Here is a 25,807-nt window from a genome sequence, read left to right as displayed (position 1 = left end):
TCAAATGTAGCAACAACCGTATATCATTACATAAATTGAGAAACTATTTGTGTCCACGTGGCAAAAGATAAATGAACTATTAGAATAAAATATAACAAAATAGAGGAAAAATATACTAATTTAAGCTAAAAAAAAGAGAAAATTTCCACCGTGTCCATCGTCATCAAGGGTAGACGTAGTCACGTAGCCACCTCACAAAGGTTGAAAACGTAAAGACACGCAAGCATCTCTCAAAGTCTCTTGAAAGAGAGACCCCAACTACTATAGAAAACAACCGCGAAATTCTTGTGTCTGAAGCCAACGAGATCAACAAAATCACTCTCTCTCTCTCTCTTTCTCTGCACGACAAAACCGAATCAAAATCAAAACCTCCGATGCACAATCGATAGAACGAAACCCTCCGATAACAATGGCGTCGTCTCCGGAATCGATTTTTCTGGAAGACTTCGGGCAGACGGTTGATCTGACGCGGCGCATCCGCGAGGTTCTGCTGAACTACCCGGAGGGAACCACCGTCCTGAAAGAGCTCATACAGAACGCCGACGACGCCGGCGCCACCACCGTCTCGCTCTGCCTCGACCGCCGCTCTCACGCCGCCGGCTCACTTCTCTCCGATTCCCTCGCGCAGTGGCAGGGGCCCGCGCTGCTCGCCTTCAACGACGCCGTCTTCACCGAGGAGGATTTCGTCAGCATCTCCAAGATCGGCGGGAGCACCAAGCACGGTCAGGCCTCCAAGACCGGTCGCTTCGGGTAATTTAATTGAATTGAAGTTCTTCTCAGTTTAAGTAATGTTAGGTTGATTGACATTGTGTGTATTTGTTTTTGTGTTGATGATTGGTTTCAATGCTAGGAACTAGGATTTAGGTGTGAAGTTGTAACTGGAAATAGAAGTTGTTGCGATGTTTTTATTGAAGTTCTCTAGTTGAACTGTTATTAGGTATGGGTTTTGTGGTTGCATTTACTGGTTCAATGCTAGGATTTAGGAGTGAAGTTCTTGTGGTAGTTGTAACTGGAAAATGGCGAGGGAAGTGACGAGTGGTTGTTGACGATTGGCGAAGTAGTTGCATTGTTATAGGTTTTGGATTTTTTTGTATTTTGTGCCTGCTTTTGTAAGAACTGTAAAATTGTAGTGTGGCGTCAATGGGTTGTATTGTTGATAATTTCCTTTTCATGTATGAGTGAACTGTAGGAACTGAAGCTGAACTCTCTCTGTACTGCAACCAAGGCTCTGATAATGAGATTGGTGCCTAGGAATGTCGTGATGGTTTTTATTTGTAAAATGTTTGAGGGATATTGTTGAATTTTAGTGTTTGTCATTTATAGTGTACCTTTGCATTTCTCTAATTCTTGTCTTCATTTTTGTTCTCTGTATACTTTTTAGGGTTGGCTTCAACTCAGTGTACCATTTGACAGATCTTCCCTCTTTTGTGAGTGGCAAATATGTTGTATTGTTTGACCCTCAGGGTGTTTATCTTCCAAGAGTTTCTGCAGCAAATCCTGGGAAGCGGATTGATTTCACTGGTTCATCTGCCCTCTCCTTCTACAGGGATCAGTTTTCCCCATATTGTGCTTTTGGTTGTGACATGCAAAGTCCTTTTTCTGGGACTTTGTTCCGTTTTCCTTTAAGGAATGCTTATCAGGCAGCCACAAGTAAGCTCTCAAGGCAAGCATATTCACCAGAAGATATTTCCTCCATGTTTGTTCAGCTCTACGAAGAAGGGGTTTTGACGCTTCTCTTTCTAAAGAGTGTGCTGTGTATTGAAATGTATTTGTGGGATGCTGGAGAACCTGAACCAAAGAAAATTCATTCATGTTCTGTCAGTTCAGTAACCGATGATACAGTTTGGCATCGACAGGCGCTGCTCAGATTGTCTAAGAGTTTAAATACCACTGCTGAAGTGGATGCATTTCCATTGGACTTCTTAATAGAGAGAATAAATGGAGATGAATCTGAAAGGCAAAAAGAGAGATTTTATGTGGTGCAAACCATGGCCTCAGCATCTAGTAGGATTGGTTCTTTTGCTTCTTCTGCATCAAAAGAATATGACATTCACTTGCTGCCGTGGGCATCAATTGCGGCATGCATTTCTGATAATTCTCAGAATGTAATTTGCAATATCTTATGTCTTTTGTTGTTGCCCCAGCCTCCTCTCTCTCTCTCTCTCTCTTTCTCCCATGCACACACACACTCGTACCGAATTCAAGCTGTTACTATTATTTTTGGTTCTGCACCCTTATTAACTGTCATCTTAGTGTGAATGTGGACACAGTTGAAAGTGGTGGCCCATTTACCTACATTTTGGTTCATCCAGCCCTGCAATTAATTTGACTGCAACTTATGATTGAAAGTCAGGCATATGACTGTTTGAACTATAAAAACTTCTTGGGCTTGTTCAGAGTGTTTTAAGAGATTTTACTCCTCTGATCTTGAGCTCTTTACTGATGTGTTACAGCTTTCTATGTTTTTTGGTCCTTTGCTTTTGCTTTTTTTATTTTCCCTTTGTTCTTGTAGGATATGCTATCCTCCATAGTATGTTTCTAGTTTAAATTCTTGATTGGTTTTTGTGCTTGTAGATTTACTTTTAGAATATTGTTCAAAACAAACTGCCATTATGGTGAATCTGCCATGATGCATGATGTGTCTATTAGAACTTGCTTTTGACTTTATAGGTGTCAAAGTCTAAATAAGAATATGATAAAAGTGATGAAGTTACCCATGACAAAGATATTACATGCGCAATTTCATTTAGAAAGTAGGGGTTTATTGATCATAGATCTTGAATCTTTTACAGGCAGTGTAGACTGCAACAATGCCATCTAGGTATATGTCCGAGTGATGGTGAATTGCAATCTATGAAACTATCTTGTCTGACTACATGTACAAGGCTGCCTACTGTTCTGTTCTACTGATACGATTGTGCTTTGCTTTTGGTACCGAAATGGAGTTCTTTTTGAGAGGTTTTCTACAAGCTGTTGACCAGTTGCATGAGACACCTCATCCCTATGCCTTTCAACCAGCTGTGGAGCTCTAGTGGGCCTACAACTTTTTCCCTATTAAAGTACTTGCTGCTGGCAGAAATGAAGCGAATAGAATTTTTTTCTGATATCAACAGGGTTGAGTCAAATCTTTTAAGTCATATTAATGTTATCAAGAGATATTTCGAGAACTGAGAATGAAAGACAACTAAATGTCCTCATATTGGGGATTGGTTTTGTGGTTTGAACTACTCGTGGAAGAGGAAAAAACCTTTCAATTTATATTTTAACCCTTTTGGTACAGATTTGGAACCCTTTAATATAGGATAGAAGACTTAGTAAAATGACATTTTGATTAAAAGCCTTTTTTAGTCTTAATCATCCATAAAAAATTAATGAAAAAATAAAAGGCAATAAAATGAAACAAAAGTATATTCACTAAATTGATTGAGCCACTTTAACAAGAATGATATGCTAATGCTTTCATAAATTCACATCTGAGAAGTGAAACAATGATGGCTTGTCCAGGTCTTCATGGTGGAACTGGGAAGAGCTCTCCCTACGTTACCACTCTTTCTTTTGCATCCAACTTATTATATAAAAGATGACACACCTTTTGAACCTTTTTTTATTGAAGGATAAATGCAGTGCACTTTAAAATTTCCACTTGCTCTTTTGGAGATCTTCTTTGTTTATATATATATATATTAATGGTCCATTCCTCATATTGCCATGTATGGTTTTTGCAGAATAATATTCTTAGGACTGGTCAGGCATTCTGTTTTCTTCCATTACCTGTCAGAACTGGCCTTAGTGTACAAGTCAATGGATTCTTTGAGGTCTCATCAAATCGTCGTGGCATCTGGTATGGGGATGACATGGACAGAAGTGGAAAAGTTCGTTCTACCTGGAATAGGCTTCTTCTGGAAGATCTTGTAGCTCCAGCTTTTATGCATATGCTACTTGGTATAAAAGAATTGCTAGGGCCAACAAACATTTACTATTCTTTATGGCCTATTGGTTCTTTTGAAGAGCCATGGAATACTTTGGTTCAACAAATATACAAAAACATTGGTAATGCTCCAGTTATGTATTCAAATTTCAATGGAGGAAGATGGGTATCACCAAGTGAAGCCTTTCTTCATGATGAAAAATTCACCAAAAGTAAAGACCTCGGTTTGGCTCTGATGCAACTGGGAATGCCAGTTGTGCATTTGCCTAATTCATTGTTTGACATGCTTTTACAATATAGTTCCAGCAAGGTGGTTACTTCTGGTACAGTACGTCAATTTCTTAGGGAATGTGAAACGTTTAATTATTTGAGCAGACAATACAAGCTTCTATTGCTGGAATATTGCTTAGAGGACTTGGTTGATGATGACGTTGGTAAAGAGGCTTATGATCTACCTTTACTTCCTTTAGCAAATGGCAATTTTGCATCTTTTTCAGAAGCATCAAAAGGAGTCTCTTGTTTCATTTGTGATGAATTAGAATATAAGCTGATGCGGCCAGTTTCTGATAGAGTAATTGATCAGAACATTCCTCTCAATATATTGAGCAGACTCTCTGGTATTGCGATGTCCTCAAAGACCAATGTTATTCTTTGTAATATTCACCATTTTGCTCAGCTATTCCCTGCATTTTTCCCAGCTGACTGGAAATATAGAAGTAAAGTGTTCTGGGATCCTGAATCTTGTCAAAAGCCAACATCATCATGGTTTCTGTTATTCTGGCAATATCTTGGAAAGCAGACTGAAATATTATCACTATTTTGTGATTGGCCAATTTTTCCTTCCACATCTGGGCATCTGTTAAGACCTTCCAGACAATTGAAAATGATCAATGGAAGCAATCTCTCTGATACAGTACAGGATATCCTTGTAAAAGTTGGATGTAATATATTGAATCCAAAATATGTAGTTGAACATCCGGATATATCTAATTATGTTCGTGATGGCAGTGCAGGTGGTGTTTTGGAATCAATATTTAATGCAGTTTCAGGTCCTGATGTTATGCATGCTTCATTTGATAGTCTAGTAACTGAAGAACGGAATGAGCTCCGGAGATTTCTTCTTGACCCTAAATGGTATGTTGGACGCTCTATGGATGAATTTAGCATAAGGTTTTGCAAGAGATTACCTATATTTCGGGTCTATGGTAGAGACTCTGCTCAAGATTACCAATTCTCTGACTTAGAAAATCCTCGAAAGTACTTACCACCATTGGATGTGCCGGAGATTATTCTGGTGGGCATTGAGTTCATGGTGAAATCCTCAAATATAGAAGGGGATGTTTTGTCAAGATATTATGGAGTTGAGAGAATGGGAAAAGCACAGTTTTACCAGCAACATGTTTTTAATAGAGTTGGTGATTTGCAAGCTGATGTTCGTGATAGCATAATGTTATCAGTTCTACAAAATTTGCCACTTTTGTCTCTTGAAGACATATCTATCAGGGACTCGTTGAGAAATTTGAAATTCATCCCGACGCTCACTGGTGCTCTTAAGTGTCCTTCAGTTTTATATGATCCTAGTAATGAAGAACTATATGCATTACTAGAAGATTCAGATAGTTTTCCTGCTGGTGCTTTTCGAGAATCTGAAATACTTAATATTCTGCAAGGCCTGGGACTTAGAACTTCTGTCTCTCCCGACACTGTTTTAGAATGTGCTCGATGCATAGAGCGTTTGATGCGTGAGGATCAACAAAAGGCATATTTAAGAGGGAGAGTGCTTTTCTCTTACCTTGAAGCTAATGCATTGAAGTGGCTTCCTGACCAAGTTATGGATAATAAAGGAGCAGTTAACCGAATGATGTCACGAGCGACGACTGCTTTTAGGTCTTGCAACTCAAAATCTGATCTTGAAAAATTCTGGAATGACCTACGGCTGGTTTCCTGGTGCCCAGTTTTAGTCTCTACTCCTTTTCAGTCATTACCATGGCCAGTGGTGTCATCAATGGTTGCTCCTCCAAAACTTGTAAGGCCACCGAAGGATTTGTGGCTTGTCTCAGCTAGCATGCGGATACTGGATGGTGAATGCTCTTCTACAGCCTTATTGTATGGCCTGGGATGGATGTCTCCACCAGGAGGAGGTGTAATTGCTGCACAGTTACTGGAGCTTGGAAAAAACAATGAGATTGTGTCTGATCAAGTTCTTAGGCAGGAATTAGCCTTGGCAATGCCAAGGATATACTCAATACTGACTGGAATGATAGCTTCAGATGAGATTGAGATTGTAAAAGCTGTTCTTGAAGGATGTCGTTGGATTTGGGTGGGGGATGGATTTGCAACTTCTGATGAGGTTGTACTTGATGGCCCTCTTCATTTGGCTCCATACATCCGTGTTATCCCAGTTGACTTGGCAGTTTTCAAAAAAATGTTTCTAGAACTTGGTATCCGTGAATTCTTGCAACCTGCTGATTATGCTAATATTCTTTGTAGGATGGCAGTTAGAAAAGGATCATCCCCTCTTGACACACAGGAGATTAGGGCTGCCACGCTAATAGTGCATCATCTAGCTGAAGTTTACCATCATGAACATAAAGTCCAGCTCTATCTGCCAGATGTGTCAGGTAGATTATTTCTTGCTGGTGACTTGGTTTATAATGATGCCCCCTGGTTGCTGGGATCAGATGATCCTAAAGGCTCATTTGGCAATGCACCAACTGTGGCTTTGAATGCAAAAAGAACAGTTCAAAAATTTGTGCACGGAAACATTTCTAATGATGTAGCAGAAAAGCTGGGAGTCTGTTCTCTTCGCCGGATGTTGCTGGCTGAGAGTTCAGATTCAATGAATTTTAGCCTTTCTGGAGCTGCTGAGGCTTTTGGACAGCACGAGGCTTTGACTACAAGGCTTAAGCATATACTTGAAATGTATGCTGATGGACCTGGTTCTCTATTTGAGATGGTACAAAATGCAGAAGATGCAGGAGCTTCTGAAGTAATATTTCTCTTGGATAAATCTCACTATGGGACTTCTTCTATTCTTTCTCCTGAAATGGCTGATTGGCAAGGTCCTGCTCTGTACTGTTACAATGACTCAGTTTTTAGTCCCCAAGATCTTTATGCAATTTCTCGTATTGGTCAAGAAAGTAAACTTGAGAAGGCTTTTGCAATTGGAAGATTTGGATTAGGATTTAATTGCGTCTATCACTTTACAGACATCCCTATGTTTGTTTCTGGAGAAAATGTTGTAATGTTTGACCCTCATGCCAGTAATTTGCCTGGGATTTCTCCTTCACACCCTGGTTTACGAATTAAGTTTGTGGGACGACAGATTTTGGAGCAATTTCCTGACCAATTTTCTCCATTGCTACATTTTGGCTGTGATTTGCAACACCCTTTTCCCGGTACGCTATTCCGATTCCCTCTTAGAACTGCAGGTGTTGCCTCCCGGAGCCAAATTAAAAAGGAAGCCTATACACCTGAAGATGTCAGATCTCTCTTTGCTGCTTTTTCTGAGGTTGTTTCTGAAACATTACTTTTCCTGCGTAATGTGAAATCTATCTCTATTTTTGTGAAGGAAGGAACAGGGCATGAAATGCACCTACTGCACCGTGTGCGTAGAACCTGTATTGGTGAGCCTGAATTTGGATCCACTGAAGCCCAGGATGTGTTCAATTTTTTCAAAGAAAGTAGACATGTCGGAATGAATAGAGTTCAGTTTCTGAAGAAACTAAGCCTATCCATTGGCAGAGATTTGCCTTATAAATGCCAGAAGATGCTAATTACAGAGCAAAGCACATCTAGCTGTAATTCACACTATTGGATAACCACAGAATGTTTAGGTGATGGGAATGCTCAAAAGAGAACATCTGAAACAGCCAATAGTAACTATTACAATTTTGTTCCTTGGGCATGTGTTGCTGCATATTTGAATTCTGTCAAGCTTGATGGGGACCTGGTTGAAAGTTCAGAGTTGGAGGATGATTGCATGGTTTCTCCTGATCTGTTTAAAAGTGTTAGTTTGCCTACACATCCACTGGAAAATTTTGATGGTCGTGCATTCTGCTTTTTACCTTTACCAATCAGTACTGGTCTTCCTGCTCATATAAATGCGTACTTCGAATTATCATCAAATCGCAGGGATATCTGGTTTGGTTCTGATATGGCTGGAGGTGGAAGAAAACGCTCAGACTGGAATATTTATCTCCTTGAAACTGTTGTTGCCCCTGCATATGGTCATTTGCTTGAGAAGATAGCATCAGAGATTGGCCCTTGCAATTTGTTCTTCTCATTATGGCCAAAATCATTAGGGTCAGAACCTTGGGCATCAGCAGTACGGAAACTCTATCAATTTGTTGCTGAATTTAATTTCCGTGTATTATATACGGAAGCTAGAGGAGGTCAGTGGATTTCAACCAAACATGCTATATTTCCCGATTTTACTTTTCCCAAGGCAGCTGAGCTTATAAAAGCATTGTCCGGGGCTTCTCTACCAGTCATTACACTTCCACAGTCACTTTTAGAAAGGTTTATGGAAATCTGTCCATCATTGCATTTTCTGACACCTAAGCTGTTAAGGACTTTGTTAATCAGGAGGAAGCGTGAATTCAAGGACAGAGATGCAATGATTCTGACTCTTGAATATTGCTTACATGACTTGCAAGAATCCATGCAGTTTGATACCCTATGTGGCTTGCCTTTGTTACCAGTGGCAGATGGTTCCTTTACATCTGTTGATATGAAGGGAGTTGGAGAAAGAGTTTACATTGCACGAGGTGATGAATATGGTCTTCTGAAAGATTCCATTCCTCATCAACTTGTTGATTGTGCTATTCCAGAAGAAGTTCATAGAAAACTATGTTACATTGCTCAAACAGATGGTACGAACATTTCTTTCTTGTCATGCCAGTTGCTTGAGAAACTTCTTGTGAAATTACTTCCTGTAGAGTGGCAACATGCTCGACAAGTAAGTTGGACTCCTGGTATTCATGGCCAACCAAGTGTAGAATGGTTGCAACTACTGTGGAACTATCTGAAATCATATTGTGATGATCTTTTGATCTTTTCTAAGTGGCCTATATTGCCTGTTGGTGATGACTGCCTGATGCAGTTAACACAAAATTTGAATGTGATAAGGAATGATGGATGGAGTGAGAAGATGTCTTCTTTGTTATTGAAGGTTGGATGCTTATTCTTGAGACATGACCTGTTATTAGATCACCCTAAATTGGAATACTTTGTGCAGTCGGCAACAGCAAGAGGTGCATTAAATGTGTTTCTGGCTATTGCTGGGAAACCACAGAAGATTGAGGGGATCTTAACAGACGTATCTGAAGGGGAGCTTCATGAACTCAGAAGTTTTATTCTCCAGTCAAAATGGTTCTCTGAAGAGCAAATTGATGACAAACATATTGAAATCATCAAACAGCTTCCAATATTTGAGTCGTACAAAAGCAGAAAACTAGTAAGTTTGAGTAATCCTATTAAATGGCTTGGTCCTACTGGTGTTTGTGAAGATCTTTTAAATGATAAATTCATAAGAACTGAATCGGAAATGGAGCGGGTCATTATGAAAAGGTATTTAGGGATGAAAGAACCAACCAAAGTGGAATTCTACAGAGATCACATTTTCAATCACATTTCAGAGTTCCTTCCGAAGCAAAAAGTTGTTTCAGCCATTCTGCATGACGTACAGCATTTAATTAAAGAGGATCTCTCTCTCAAGTCTTCATTCTCCTCTGCACCATTTGTTCTGGCAGGCAATGGATCTTGGCAACAACCATCTAGGTAATATCCCCCTTTTTTTAAAGAAAATTCAATAACTCTCTCAATAAGATATTTTTCATTATTGTATTAAAAAGGCCTTTTCTTTGTTTTTGCTTCTAAATGCTCAGTACATGTATGAGTTTTGTACTAGGAAGAACAACATTAATTGCAATTCTGCAATGTAACATGTTCTAGTTTCTTAAATTAGGAATTTAAATTCTTTCAACAAAGAAAGCAAAAATAATATATCTTGCTTGTAATGTTTCCTCAACTTTATTCTTTTTTTAATGGGTAGACGGATTTGGATATTTAAAGTCATTTAAATAACTTGAATATTTTTATAAGTATTGACATTAAAAAAAATGGTAGGAAACATCTTACATATCTGCAGATTCTGTTTACTGTCCCATTACAAGACTGTTTTATGGTTGAGTTGCAATTTTCCATTTCAGGACTATTTCTGCTGTCACTTATCTGGCAGATATATTTGGCATACATTTATATGTGATCGTTGATCAATGTTTTCAAATTGCACTAGCTTCTTTTTCCTTGCAGAATTTTGTCATGTGACTTTCTCAATTCTCAAAGATCTACTCTGCCCAGAAGCTCTTCTAGAAACAATTCTATTTTTTTTTACAATCTGAATTGCTGGTATTCCCCTTTACATATAATTGCTTGTGGACCCAAAAGCTAAGGTGACATAAATATGAAGACATGATACTGATTTCAAATATTTTTATTAATGAGGAGTTGAGGTCTTTATTGACATTTCAATGGTCTATATTAAATGAATCACCTCCAATAATAATAATAATAATTCAAAGAATGACATTAACCTGCAACCTAAATTTCATTGGAAACTAGTCATGCTTTCATTTGACATGACATCATTATATTTTGCACTTCTGTTGAAGTTTGACTCATCCAAAACAGGTTATGGATACTTATTTGATAAAATTGTACTGCAATCATACATCAAAGCATTTGTAAATTATTCCAAGTTATTTATGTAAATAAACATTGAATTTCAGGTGCAGCTTTCTTGTACTGATGTTTTATCCTTGAAAGGTTGAGCTGCTTGATTAATATCAGATTATATTTTATTCTCCTATTTATTATTAGAAAGACATTAGGGATTTAGTCCGTATTACACATCATTAGATTGATCTTATGTAATCAATATTGATTCTCTTATTATAAATAAATACCAAGTGTGGTCATCCAAGACACAACACATACAGTAAACCCTTTCAACAATTAAGTATTTTTCTTACTTGGAAACTGACATTTGGATTGCTGACTAGAGTGTTATTGCAGGCTTTATGATCCTCGGGTTCCTCACCTCAAAAAGATGCTGCATGGGAATGTTTTCTTTCCTTCTGACAAATTCTTAGATCCTGAAATTTTGGATTCTTTAGTTTGCCTTGGACTTAGGACAACTCTGGGATTTACTGGTTTGCTTGATTGTGCTAGATCAGTCAGCCTCTTGCATGATTCTGGGGACACTGTTGCCTCCAAGCATGGTGGACAGTTACTGGATCTTTTAGATGCACTAGCATTTAAGCTCTCAAATAAAGGAGAAAGTAATAATGATGATCAACAGGGTGGTGTGGCTGTGGGAAGTAGCAGCATAATGGATGATGCTTTTGTATATGATGGCTTTCCTAAAGATGAGACCTCCCTAACTGATATTGATTCATTTTTAAGCAGCTCAACTTGTGATATGGTAGAAGAAGAATTTTGGTCTGAATTGAAGTTAATCTCTTGGTGTCCAGTAATTTCTGATCCACCTGTTAGGGGACTTCCATGGTTAAAATCCAATAACCAAGTAGTAGCATCCCCCACTAGTGTGAGGCCTAAATCACAGATGTGGATGGTATCTTCTTCAATGTTCATTTTAGACGGTGAATGTGACACAACGTATCTACAAACTAAAGTTGGGTGGATGGATTGCCCAAATGTTGATGTTTTAACAAGACAGTTATTTGAGCTATCTAAGTCCTATCAACAGCATAAGATACATTCACTGCTGGATCCTGGTTTTGATGCTCAGTTGCAAAAGGAAATACCTTGCCTTTATTCAAAATTGCAAGAATACATTAATACTGATGATTTCAATAAACTGAAAACAGGGTTGGATGGTGTTTCATGGGTTTGGATTGGTGATGATTTTGTATCACCAAATGCACTTGCATTTGATTCACCTGTAAAATTTACGCCTTATTTGTATGTTGTTCCATCTGAACTGTCAGAGTATAAAGATTTGTTGATAAAGTTAGGTGTTAGATTGAGTTTTGGTATTTCAGACTATCTTCATGTATTACAAAGGTTGCAGAATGATGTGCATGGGATTCCTCTGTCTACTGATCAGTTAAATTTTGTCCATCGTGTCCTTGAAGCCATAGCAGAATGTTGCCTGGAGAAGCCACTCTTTGAGCCTTTTGATAATCCCTTGTTGATTCCTAATGATTTTGGAGTTCTGATGCAAGCAGGTGATCTTGTATATAATGATGCGCCTTGGTTGGAAAACAGCTCTCTTATTGGGAGACATTTTGTGCATCCAATTATAAGCAATGATTTGGCAGACAAGCTGGGAGTTCAGTCAGTTCGATGCCTCTCTTTAGTCGGTGATGATTTGACCAAAGATCTGCCATGCATGGACTACAATAAAGTAAATGAACTTTTGGCCCAGTATGGAGACAGTGAGTTTTTACTGTTTGACCTTCTTGAGTTGGCAGATTGCTGCAAAGCCAAGAGATTACACCTGATTTATGATAAGAGGGAACATCCTCGCCAATCCTTGCTGCAGCACAATTTAGGTAATTTTTAGTTACTTCTTAACAAAATTTGCATATTTCTGTTAAGGTAAATGTATAGGCATTTGTTTCAACAGAGTCACAGTTATTAATGTGCTTGATGCTTCTTGTAATCTTGTTTATGCTCATCATTTGAGAAGTTCATGTTATTTCTCATACAGACCTTTTTTTTTGGAATTCTTAGAATATGGGTTTGGGTCTAACTCAACCCCAAAAGCTAGCTCATAGGGTGAGGGTTGCCCCCCACTTATATCCTCTATATTGGCCTTATCTCTAGCCAATGTGGGACTTGGGTTTTTCCCAATACACCCTCTCACGCCCAACACATTTGGGCTTGGTGCGTGGATAACATGTTGGGTGATCCTTTGAATGAATCTAGGATAGGCTTTGGTACCATCTTAGCTTTTAGGAATGCTTATTTCATCTGTGGTTTTAAGCATTTCCCCAATATTAATAAATGGAAGATTTTATGATGTGTCATCTTCATTGTAGTGCTGTGATTGGCTGCTGATTCTTAGAATGTGGGTTTGGATGTAACTCAACTCCAAAAGCTAGCTCATAGGGTGAGGGTTGTCCTTCACTTATATACTCTATCTTGGCCTTATCTCTAGCCAATGTGGGACTTGGGTTTTTTTCAATACACCCCTTCACGCCCAATACTTTTGGGCTTGGTGTGTGGATAACATGGTGGGTGACCCTTAGAATGGATCTAAGATAGACTTTGATACCATCTTAAAATGTAGGTTTGAGCCTAACTCAACCCCAAAAGCTAGCTCAAAGGGTGAGGGTTGTCCCTCATTTATATACTCTATCTTAGCCTTATCTCTAGCCAATGTGGGGCTTGGGTTTTTCCCAACACTGATGGTGGCTTTAAAGACCAGATTATGTTTCTGAATGCTTGATAATTTAATTGACACACTGCTTCTCTCTCTTTGAATGAGGATGGACATAGAGTTCTAAATAAATTTGAAGCATAATTGTAGAGTTTTTTCATTTTGAGGATTCTATTCCTTTTCCTTTTGTTCCGTATTCTTTTAGAGTATATCATGTTCTTTTAGGTGCTAGGTGGGTAGTGTTAATCCAAGTGGGGCCACCAAGGTAATGGAAAATGGCTACAGATTTGTTGGGTTGTGGGTTGGACTGGTGGATTGACCATGATGACCTGCCTACTCCAAGTTTGGAATTGAGTCTCATTGGGTCTTACACAGGAGCAAAGGCAGTGCTAGACCAATTTATTGATGGGGCCCAAATAGAAAGAACACCATCTTTGAGGAGGCCAAGTTTAAGATTTTTTTATTCAAAAGGAAATACATGGATTTTTTTTTTTTTGTGGGGGTGGAGAAGGCCCTATGAGGATGAATTATGCACTGCCTCACAGGAGGGCACCACATCTAAAAGAATCCAAGAGTAAGTATACTCCTATAACATCAGTCTGGCTTCACTGAGTAGTGAATATTTCTGGCTTCCTACAGTGGAGGGATAATGGGCTGCTACTCTTCCAGCCCAACATGCCCAGTGAGATAACCGGCTTGGACTGTAAATTTTCTATAAATGACCATCAAAGGCTTGATCCATCGAATAGGATGATATGGCTGAGTTGATGCATCATGTTTGGATGTTCTTCTAGAGTTCTAGGTGTATATTTTTCCTTTCTCATCCAGCAGTAAGGTTGCTGCCTTGTGGCATTGTTGCAACAGGTTATAGTCTTAGAAACAGCTTCTCTGCTGTAGTAGTTAGGTTTTTAGAGGCTGCTTGCACTGACTATCCCTAGACTCCAGAATTGTGGGAGCTTTGCACACAGTGATGTCCTTTTCTTACAAAGAAATTTTGAACATCATTAAATGCCAGTGTTGGCAAGCTGAGCAAAAAAAAAAGCTGAAGTCATGGAATACCTGAAGTTAGTTTGCAGCTGAGAGCATTTCAAAGTTTATGCTATTTGTTTGGTGTGAAATGAACATGTCGTTTGGATAAATTTTCTAAATTGCTATTAACATGGCATGATTTCTGTATACAGGTGATTTCCAAGGGCCTGCCCTTGTAGCAATCTTCGAAGGTGCCTGCTTGAGTCGAGAGGAATTTAGTAATTTCCAGCTCCGTCCTCCATGGCGATTACGCGGCAACACAATTAACTATGGTTTGGGATTGGTTTGCTGCTATTCCATATGTGACCTTCTTTCAGTCATTTCTGGTGGCTACTTTTATATGTTTGATCCTCGTGGTTTGGTACTTGGTGTGCCTTCGACTAATGCCCCATCAGCAAAGATGTTTTCTTTGATAGGTATACTGTTTTTTTTTTTGATCGGCAAAAATACTTATATACACACACACACACACACATATATATATATATATATATATATATATATATCTAAATAAAATAAAGTACCAGAGGTACTCTGTGTATAAGTAGGATTCCCTAGACATGGTTCCTTAGTGAAACTGCTAAAGTTTGATTAGGAACCATAATATGGCTACATAAGTATAACAACTGCTAGAAATCCAAGAAAAGCTACCCCCTACTAATACAAAAATCCTTGTCGAATTTGACTTGACCATTGAGTAAAATGAGTTGTGAAATCTTTCTCCATGTTTCTTAGCCAAGACCAGATTAAGAATATAGCACCCTCAAACTTTGATAGGTATACTGTGTATTCATCTACTGAATTAATGCAAGAGTTTCTTACTTTATGTCACTGTACTGTAAGTATTCTAGGTTGATGTCTAGTAGACATTGCACAATGTGAGATGATAGGGACTGTTGGCCCTAAGAATAGTAGGGCACCAATATTTTGTGTGTACTTTTATACGTAAAGTTGTACAATTAGTACAAGATTAGCCCAATTAACACCACCAAGTCAGAAGAAAAAGAGTGCAAGACGAACAGTAATAATTCATTGGAATATTTTGCTTTCTCTAACCCTTCTGTCCAAATTCATCAAAATCCTCAAAATTTATACTTAATTTTATTGGAAACATACATAAAATGGAAAAAAAAAAATTCTTGGTAAAATTAATTTCCGTTTTGGAATTAATTAATCACTCAATTGGTTTATGATGTTCAAATAGTGGTTAATGAATAAATGGTTATTAACATGGTTGGTCATTTGAATTGTTAATTGTTCCTAAATTGGAAATAAATTTTAAAGAATATCTTTTGGTAAGTAAAATTCTTTGATGTTTTTTGTGGTGGTTAGTTAATGGTTGTTTATAATGGTTACCTTTATTAGATTTGCTACAAGATTTGAAGGCCTTCTGGTATTGATATCTTCTATTTAAGCTTATTTTAATATGTATTTTTGGTGTGTGTTTCTTAGAGGTTATCTATACTTTTGTGTTTTTCCTTCTATGATATTTTATCAGTTTTGGATTTTTGAAATCTAATAGTCAATTTCTTATACAATTGTAGAACATTAAGTTTTTTACTCTTGAGGTTTCAGGTACTGATCTGACACAACGATTTTGTGATCAATTTAGTCCAATGCTCATTGATCGGAATGACTTATGGTCATTAACTGATTCTACCATTATTCGCATGCCTCTGTCATCTGATTGCTTGAAGGTTGAACCTGGCCTTGGATCAAACAGAATAAAGCATATTACTGACATATTTATGGAGCATGGATCTAGAGCACTCCTGTTTTTGAAGTCGGTTTTACAGGTAAGTTTACTACTGTTCAGTTGTAGATTGATGCAGCATGGCAGAAAAAAATGGGATTTAACAGATTGAAATTAGGTTTTCTGTGGGATTTAGAATAGATCTTGGGGAGTTGAATGTTCGTATGGGATATGTGGGGGAAAGGTTGGTTTGAAAGTATTTGGTTGAGTTGTTGAGGGTTATATGGGATATGAGCCGTGCATGCTAGATTAGGTTGTGGCAAATTCAAGCAAGAAATGCTGGGGATTTGATGTTGTGAAAATCTAATGCTTTCTGCTCTGGGGATACGAGTATGGTTGTTGATTAAACTCAGAAAATTATAGTAAGATGAAAAAGGAAATTTTTTTAGGCATCAGACCCCAGAGAAAAGCACCACCCACCTGCCAGGTTCCAGCTATGGTTTTCCATATAAATTTCTTCATCCACTGTTTATCATTTTATAGCTGGTTAAACTAATTATCTAGGACTAGTCAGACCTGGGGGCTGTTTTATCCGATATTTGAGAGAAATGTGTATTGTGTACAACAGTCTATCTTATCCATACCATGTATCATATATAGTCACTTTATGTTTAATATGTGCATTTACATTACATTATCATTTCACTGTAATTTCCTTTAGATTTTTTCTGTTACAGAGTTAGTTACCTGTCAGTTAGTTTGTTAGTTGCTGAATCAGCAATGAGTCATACAGTTCAGATATATAAGGTTACCCTATTTGTATATTTCTTCTAATTAAAAATTTACAGTTCAATTCTCTCTCTCTCTCTCATTCTCTGAATTCTATTACCATAAGTGCATTAAGTACAGAGCTATTCAAGTACTAATTTCAAGGCTAATTAACTGCAAACTATTTTTTAGGGGGGAAATAGTCAAGGACTAATTATGATTCTTGGTGTGTGTGTAAGTGTCTATGTATATACATGGATAGCTTATCTCTATTATTTAACTTGCTCTATTATCTATTATTAATAGAGAAATTATTCCTAGAAAACACCTGTATACTTAATATGTCTTGTTTGTTACTGCTACCACATGAGAGAACTCTTGTCTGGAATGCTTTCATAAATCTATTTTGAGCCAGAGTGAAATTCCCATTCCTTCTAGGTATCCATATCAACATGGGAAGAAGGACATTCTCACCCAAGCCAGAATTTTTCAATAAGCATTGATCCATCATCTTCTATTTTGAGGAATCCATTCTCTGAAAAGAAATGGAGAAAGTTTCAATTATCAAGAATATTTAGCAGCTCCAATGCTGTGATAAAGATGCATGTAATTGATGTGAATTTATATTCAGAAGGAACTACAGTCATTGATAGATGGCTTGTTGTACTCTGCCTGGGTTCTGGACAAACAAGAAATATGGCTCTTGATAGGTACAATTTTATTTGAAGAATGTAGTGGATATCATGTGGTATTTATGCTCAAATTGCATTGATGTCAAAAACTCAAGTATGTCTTGCAATAACTTGGTTTTTAATAGAGCACAATGACATTCCTTAGTCTGTGTCAATGTTTTGCAATAACTTGGTTTTGTTTTCCTTCTATTAACTTAATTTGAAGACCTTTTCACTTATTGATGGCTCAGTTCAAGGATGCATCAAGCACTATCTCTTTCTAAATTATAAAATAGCCATTAATAACAAAAAGTGAGAAGTTTATGAATGTGGAAGGTATTTTCCACACTTGGGTTTATTTCTTGGAAAATTTCCTTTGCTTTGGGCATTGCTCCTTTGTCTTGATCTTAAGCAAGGGTTCTTCATACTTCATCTTTTTAGTTTTTAATTCTTTATTCTTCTTTTTCAATTAAAGTTGGAAGGAGGGTAACAAGTATTAGTTTATCTTTAAACTCGATTGAGAATTAAGACGATTGATGTTTTATGTTCCATATTATGTTTATCTCATGATTTTTTTTTTAATCTGAGCTAATTTGTTTGATAACATTTATCAAACTTCCAAATTTTCTGCTCAGGCGGTATCTTGCGTACAACTTGACTCCTGTTGCCGGAATAGCAGCACTTATATCCAGCAATGGTCATCATGCCAATGTTTACTCAAGGAGCTCAATTATGGCCCCTCTTCCTTTGTCTGGTTGTATAAACATGCCTATTACTATCTTAGGTTGTTTCCTTGTGTGTCACAATAGAGGTCGTTATCTCTTTAAATACCAAGACAGAGGGGCTTCAGCCGAAGGACACTTTGATGCTGGAAATCAATTAATTGAATCTTGGAACAGAGAGGTGATGTCTTGCGTATGTGATTCCTATGTTGAAATGGTTTTGGAGATTCAAAAGCTAAGAAGAGATATTCCAAGTTCTATAATTGATTCTAGTGCCTGTTCTGCAATCAGCCTCTCTTTGAAGGCCTATGGAGATAAAATCTACTCCTTCTGGCCACGTTCTTGTGAGAGGCATGTTCTGAGTGACCAACTTGGTAATCACGATAACAACCCTCCAAGTACAACGGCAGTTGTTCTTAAAGCTGACTGGGAATGCCTTAAAGATTGGGTAATACATCCATTTTATTCTCGTATTGTTGACCTTCCAGTATGGCAGCTGTACTCAGGAAATTTGGTCAAGGCTGAAGAAGGCATGTTTCTTTCACAGCCAGGGAGTGGGTTGATTGGTAATTTACTTCCAGCTACAGTTTGCAGCTTTGTAAAGGAGCATTATCCTGTATTTTCAGTACCGTGGGAATTGGTGACTGAAATCCAAGCTGTGGGTTTTTCAGTGCGAGAAATTAGACCTAAAATGGTTCGGGATCTCCTAAAAGTTCCTTCAAAACCAATTGCTCTGCGATCAGTTGACTTGTATATAGATGTTCTTGAATATTGCTTGTCTGATTTTCAGCAAGCAGAGTCATCCAGCTCAGCCAGAGATAGTGATCCTGCTAGTACCAATGTTTTTCAAGAAACTGTTAACAACGGAATCACTTCTTCTCAGCTGGGGTCTAATATCCACAGCTCCACTGGAATGGCCACTCGGGGATCAGCCAGTTCTGGAGATGCATTGGAAATGATGACAAGTTTGGGGAAGGCTTTATTTGATTTTGGTCGGGGTGTTGTTGAAGATATGGGTAGAGCAGGAACACCCGTGGCTTACAATGCGACAGGCATAGATCCAATTCGGGACCAGAAGTTCATATCAATTGCTGCAGAACTCAAAGGATTACCATTTCCAACTGCAACTAGCCATTTAAAAAAATTGGGCTTTGCTGAACTTTGGATTGGGAATAAAGAGCAACAGTCATTAATGGTTCCCTTGAGAGAAAAATTTATTCATCCTAAAATTTTAGACAGGCCTCTCTTAGGTGACATTTTTTCTAATTTTTCCCTTCAATCAATATTGAAATTGCGGAACTTTTCTCTTAATCTACTGGCCAATCATATGAAACTAATTTTCCATGAAGATTGGGTGAACCATGTAATGGGATCAAATATGGCTCCATGGCTTTCATGGGAGAAACTTCCTAGTTCAGGCAGTCAAGGAGGTCCTTCCCCTGAATGGATTAGAATATTCTGGAAAAGTTTTAGGGGCTCACAGGAAGAATTATCCCTTTTCTCTGATTGGCCCCTAATTCCTGCTTTTCTTGGTAGGCCAGTCTTGTGCTGTGTAAGAGAACGACATCTGGTATTCATTCCTCCTCCTCTTTTGGAACACCCAACATCGACAAGTGGGATTTCAGAGAGAGAATCTGCTGAAAGTTATGTGAGTGGGGTTAGGGTGTCAAGGGATAATACTTCTGAAGCTGAGTTGGCTGAGTCCTACATTTCCGCTTTTGCAAGATTCAAAACCAGTTATCCCTGGTTGTTGCCTATGTTAAACCAGTGTAACATACCCATATTTGATGAGGCATTTATAGACTGTGCTGCTTCAAACAGTTGTTTTTCTATGCCTGGTCAATCACTTGGCCATGTTATTGCATCCAAACTAGTGGGAGCTAAGCAAGCTGGGTATTTTATTGAACCTACTAATCTCTCAACTTCAAATTGTGATGCACTTTTTTCACTTTTTTCTGATGAATTCTTCTCCAATGACTTTTACTATGCACAAGAAGAAATTGAAGTTTTGCGTTCTCTCCCTATATATAAAACAGTTGTTGGTTCTTATACTAAGTTGCAAGGTCAAGATCAGTGTATGATTCCTTCAAATTCATTTTTAAAACCATATGATGAACATTGTCTTTCTTATGCCACTGATTCAAATGAAAGTTCATTTCTTCGAGCTCTTGGAGTGTTGGAGTTGCATGATCAACAGATCTTAGTACGCTTTGGCTTGCCTGGCTTTGAGGGGAAACCTCAGAATGAACAGGAGGAAATATTAATTTACATTTTTAAAAATTGGCATGATCTTCAATCAGATCAATCTGTGGTTGAAGCTTTGAAAGGGACCGCATTTGTTAGAAATTCTGATGAGTTTTCAACAGATATGTTGAAGCCCATGGATTTATTTGATCCTGTTGATGCTATATTAATTTCTATATTCTTTGGTGAGAGAAGAAAATTTCCTGGAGAAAGGTTCAGTACAGATGGGTGGCTTCGAATACTAAGGAAGCTTGGGCTTCGAACTGCTACTGAAGTAGATGTAATAATTGAATGTGCCAAAAGAGTTGAGTTTCTTGGAATTGAGTGCATGAAATCAGGAGATTTGGATGATTTTGAGGCAGACACAATCAACACTCGTTCTGAAGTTTCACCAGAAGTGTGGGCATTAGGAGGATCTGTAGTTGAGTTTGTTTTCTCCAACTTTGCTCTTTTCTTTAGCAACAACTTCTGTGATCTTCTTGGCAAGATTGCTTGTGTACCTGCTGAACTGGGGTTTCCTAGTGTTGATTGCAAGAGGGTGCTTGCTTCATATAATGAAGCTATTTTGTCTAAAGATTGGCCTCTAGCATGGAGTTGTGCTCCCATTCTATCCAAACAACACACTGTTCCTCCAGAGTATTCATGGGGACCTCTGCATCTACGGAGTCCTCCTCCTTTCTGTACAGTTTTGAAGCACTTGCAAGTAAAAACGATACTTTTGGTTTACTTTTTATATCTATATTACTTACCTACGTGTATTTTACTCTAGTTTTGTTTTTCCCTAGGTAATTGGGAGAAATGGAGGGGAAGATACTCTTGCTCATTGGCCTATTGCTTCAGGAATGAACATCGAGGAATGTACCTGCGAGATTTTGAAATATTTAGACAAAGTTTGGGGTTCACTTTCTTCATCAGGTGCTTCACTTTTCCCTTGTTTTTCCATTTAAGCTAAGAGTTGAGGAGATTAGGAGAAAAAAAAGGTCTATTCCTACCAAAGATTTCAAAGAAAGAGTGTGGCTTATATTTTATTGGAAATTTTTTGATTTTCCTCACCGAAATGATAGGTCTGTCACTGCTCCTAATAGATTACTACAATTACTAGACAGGGGACCACCTGGGCAGCATCTGTCTGCGGACCTCCAATTATTCTCTGTTTAGTTGATTAAGCACTTTTGCTTAGGTTGTTGATACAGACTATAGAGACATACCATGTATAAAAGCATAAAAGATGGTATATGCATTTTGTTAATGAATTTCTAACCACTTTTTCTTTTCCAGATGTGGCAGAGCTATGCAAAGTGGCCTTTCTGCCTGTTGCAAACGGAACGCGCCTTGTGGCTGCTGATGCTCTTTTTGCTCGTTTGATGATTAATTTGTCTCCATTTGCTTTTGAACTTCCTACTGTATATCTCCCATTTGTAAAGATTCTTAAAGATTTGGGACTTCAGGACATGCTGACACTTTCTGCTGCAAAGGGTCTTCTATTAAATCTTCAGAATGCTTGTGGATATCAGCGACTAAATCCCAATGAGCTCCGTGCAGTGATGGAAATTTTGAATTTCATTTGTGATCAGATTGTGGAGCAGAACACATTAGATGGGTCAAACTGGAAATCAGAAGCCATAGTTCCTGATAATGGCTGCAGACTTGTTCATTCAGCATCCTGTGTCTATGTTGATTCTTATGGTTCTCGATATGTCAAATGTATTGATACTTCCAGAATTAGATTTGTCCATGCAGATCTTCCAGAGAGAGTCTGTATTGTGCTCGGCATAAAAAAGTTGTCCGACGTTGTCATAGAGGTAGATTTTAGATACATTTTCCTATGTATTCTTATCTAAGTTTTATCTGCATAAGGCTTTTACTTACTGGAATGTTTCTGTCTGGGCTTTTAGGAACTGGATGAGAATCACACACTACAGACTTTAGGTTCTCTGGGGTCTGTTTTACTAGTGACCATCAAACAGAAGTTATCAAGCAAGTCTCTTCAAACTGCTGTCTGGAGTGTTGTTAATAGCATGAGCAGCTACATTCCAGCATTCAATAGCTTTTCATTGGATACAATAGAATTCTTATTGAACTCTACTGCAGAAAAGCTGCAATTTGTCAAGTGTCTTAAAACAAAATTTCTGCTCTTGCCCAATTTAGTAGTTGTTACACGTGCAGGCAAAGATTTCATCATCCCAGAGTGGAAGAATGATTCGGCACATCAAACACTTTATTTTATGAACCAATCAAGATCCCGTATTCTAGTTGCTGAGCCACCAACTTATATTTCCCTTTTTGATCTCATTGCTATTATAGTCAGCCAGGTATTAGGCTCTCCTATCATATTGCCTATTGGGTCCTTATTTGGTTGTCCTGAAGGATCTGAGATTGCAGTTGTTAATGTTTTGAAACTTTGCTCTGATAAGAAAGAAGTTGAACCCGTTAATGGGAGCAGCAATATGGTTGGCAAGGAAATATTGCCACAAGATGCACGTCTTGTGCAGTTCCATCCATTGAGGCCCTTTTATTCTGGCGAAATAGTGGCTTGGCGGCCTCAACATGGTGAAAAACTGAAATACGGTAAGGTTTCTGAAGATGTAAGACCATCTGCAGGTCAAGCTCTGTACAGACTTAAAATTGAAGTTTCTCCGGGGGATACACAAAGTTTCCTTTCATCACATGTATTTTCATTTAAAAGTGTATCAGCAAGCAGTCCCCTAAAAGAATCATTGGTGCATGAAAGCCCTGTATTAGGCAGTAACAGGCCCCATGTTGATTTCCCAGAGAGCTCAGGAAGGGGAGAAAGCTACGCTAAGGTTTAGCCCTTGGAACTTGTTGCTAGTTACAAGTATTATTTAGCACAAATTTGCATTCATTACAGGCAATGGCATTTTAATTCATGACCCATCCTGTGCTTTCCAATAACATACATGAACAATATGTGTCAGTAAATGAGAGTGAGATATTTTGTTAGTTGTTAAGGTTGGGATGAAACATAAAGCACGTAATTAAGAAATTTATCTTTAGTTTGCGGCTAAGGTCACAGAATCAAGAAGCATATAATCCTTTTCAATTGTTAGCTATTTTGCTTGAGGCTTTCTTCCTTTAAATGTTGCATATCTTGCTACCATTTAATCATTCTTAAAATACATATTCATGCTATTACATCTTTGGTATTGCTTGCATGTTGATGTGCTTAAACTGAATGGGAAGTATCTTTGTGTGAATAGGTGCAGCCTGTGAGAGATCAGTCTGGCAAAGTTTCAGCTGCAGAACTGGTGCAGGCTGTCAATGAAATCCTCTCTGCTGCTGGGATCAAAATGGACGTGGAAAAGCAGGCTCTACTTCAAAGAACAGTAAATTTGCAAGAAAATCTGAAAGAGTCTCAGGCAGCTCTTGTGTTGGAGCAGGTTGGTGATTTTAATTTTTAGTACTATGTTTTCTTAGCGTTCTGTGTGTTATACTGTTATTTATGAATAGGAGGAGTAGGAATACATGTTAATCTTTAGGTATTGTTTCTTCCTTTGTCTTGTAATCTGTTATCTGTATGGATGTTTCAATTCCATGTGATAAATCAATTGATATTCCTGGAATAATTGAAGTTTTACACCGGTCTTCCATTCCTTTTCCACCCTGTAAACCAAGGAAAGCATTAATATTTTTCTTTCTGAATGGGAATTGGCATGCGGGCATTCTAATTTCCAAAACATTTGTTTGAAAACCTGTTTATAGTTTGTTTGAGTATGTCATACGAACCCGTTGTTAGTTACCACGTATCAAATCAAACATGAAAAATTTGAAGTTTTGTCTGCAATTCAGATGTCTTAAAAATAGGTTTCTAATTGGAAATTTGGATATCCACTTAACAAATTGCGTAAGTTTGGTATTGCATATCAGTTGTTTAAGGCCTTAGTGATAGTTTTATAGCGTGGAAAAGAGTAATAATTGAAGTAGTTACCTTGATGCTTTGTAATGCTTATATCTGGTAGAGTTAATCTTTATGATAAGTTTGTAATGACATCATTTTACATTGTACAGGAAAGGGTTCAAAAGGCTACAAAAGAGGCTGATACAGCAAAAGCAGCATGGATTTGTCGGGTTTGTCTGAGTTCTGAAGTTGATATAACAATAGTTCCTTGTGGTCATGTATTGTGTCGTAGATGTTCTTCTGCAGTGTCAAGGTGTCCCTTTTGTCGGCTTCAGGTTACAAAAGCTATCAGAATTTTTCGTCCATAATATCTCCAATGCTTTTATGATCATTTTATTTGGACATTCTCAGTTCCATTCGCCAATATAGGCTAACTGAAGTTGGCAAATATTAATTGGCTACATTGAATTCTGACGTGAGTATCATGTTTTTGTAATTAAGCCCCAAAAATGGGTACTGTTGAAATTTTCATGTAAATAGGCCTCAATGGAAAAAAAAAGGTTTGGTAAATTAGCCTATATCTTTCAGTAGTTTCACATTTTTTTGTACCCCTAAATCCTTTTGAAGTTTGGTTTGAAGTGAGAAAGTAATCACCCCAATTATAACCGTAGTTAATAAGCCCAAATTTGTAGTTAATTGAAGTAAAGAGAAATTAACGTTTTTTTCTTTCTCTACTTAACTCAGAAAATTTAGTGATAAAAAGAAATATACGAAGTATGCCGATAAAGTGTGATTTTTTTTTTTCAGCAAGAAAGTGTGAATTTATTAAGGGAGGGTGTAATTTAGGCTTAATTATACATTTGACCTCTTAATTATAATTAAAAGTTCAATTGAATCTCTCAATTATTAAAAAAAATTAATTAGATCCTCTAATTATTAAAAACATTACAATCTTACCCTCTCCGTCCAATTGAAGCTGTTAGTGTTAAGTTTCCAATACTGAATTTTACAGATAGTGGTAGTTTATAAATGTTAATATGTTTATTATTTATATTTAAATTAAAATATAATTAAATAAAAGATAAACTTAACAAAATAAAATTTAAAAAAGTGATGTTTTACATAAATCACTTTATTTATTACTATTTTAAAGAAAACAAACCAATGTTTCAAACCAAGAATCTCAAAATAAAAAATGATCATTTTCCACACCGAGATTCAATGTAATGATCATAATCTCTCCTGATCCTTTCCTTCCTCACCCCTAAATTGTTTCTCCCCCATTTATGCTTCTTCAAATGTTGAGATGTAAAAGATCTATGGGGCGTGGAGGGTGACATGGTGGGTGGTTTCGTTGAATCTAAATCTGAGAATGAAGAGTAGATCTTGTGATGGCTTTGCGAAACAATTTCTTTGGCAACAACGGCAAGAGGCACAAAAGGCAATGTTGTGAGATTTGTCGGATTTGAATCAGAGCTTGAAGACTG

The 25,807-nt window shown here is 37.6% G+C and overlaps 1 protein-coding gene across 2 annotated transcripts; it reads left to right on the top strand.

Annotated features, from left to right (window-relative positions):
• The first annotated feature begins 216 nt into the window (after positions 1-216).
• On the top strand, positions 217-24,890 carry LOC100789980 (sacsin). 2 transcript variants are annotated; one of them, XM_041005234.1, is made up of 13 exons: positions 217-750; positions 1,382-2,105; positions 3,726-9,709; positions 11,006-12,507; positions 14,519-14,782; positions 15,942-16,162; positions 17,266-17,537; positions 18,134-21,167; positions 21,250-21,379; positions 21,743-22,266; positions 22,360-23,268; positions 23,689-23,862; positions 24,491-24,890. In XM_041005234.1, exons 1-13 carry the CDS (start codon positions 410-412, stop codon positions 24,686-24,688), a joined length of 14,277 nt encoding a protein of 4,758 aa, XP_040861168.1. In that variant the 5' UTR covers positions 217-409; the 3' UTR covers positions 24,689-24,890. The 2 variants fall into 2 exon arrangements, with proteins under 2 accessions (XP_040861168.1, XP_003533689.1); XM_003533641.4 differs by having other exon boundaries at positions 218-750; positions 23,683-23,862.
• The last annotated feature ends 917 nt before the right edge of the window (positions 24,891-25,807 follow it).

This window comes from Glycine max, chromosome 9 (genome assembly GCF_000004515.6).
Source record: "Glycine max cultivar Williams 82 chromosome 9, Glycine_max_v4.0, whole genome shotgun sequence".
NCBI classification, from domain to species: domain Eukaryota; kingdom Viridiplantae; phylum Streptophyta; class Magnoliopsida; order Fabales; family Fabaceae; genus Glycine; species Glycine max.
The sequence above is the reverse complement of the archived record's forward strand: the minus strand, read 5'-3'. Positions and strand labels throughout refer to the sequence as shown.

Excerpts from the sequence above, each read along its gene's own strand:
- LOC100789980 (XM_003533641.4), top strand. The coding sequence starts at position 410 with ATGGCGTCGTCTCCGGAATCGATTTTTCTGGAAGACTTCGGGCAGACG. Across the intron at positions 751-1,381 it reads TCCAAGACCGGTCGCTTCGG|GGTTGGCTTCAACTCAGTGT; the intron begins GTAATTTAATTG and ends TATACTTTTTAG. Across the intron at positions 22,267-22,359 it reads TGTCCGACGTTGTCATAGAG|GAACTGGATGAGAATCACAC; the intron begins GTAGATTTTAGA and ends CTGGGCTTTTAG.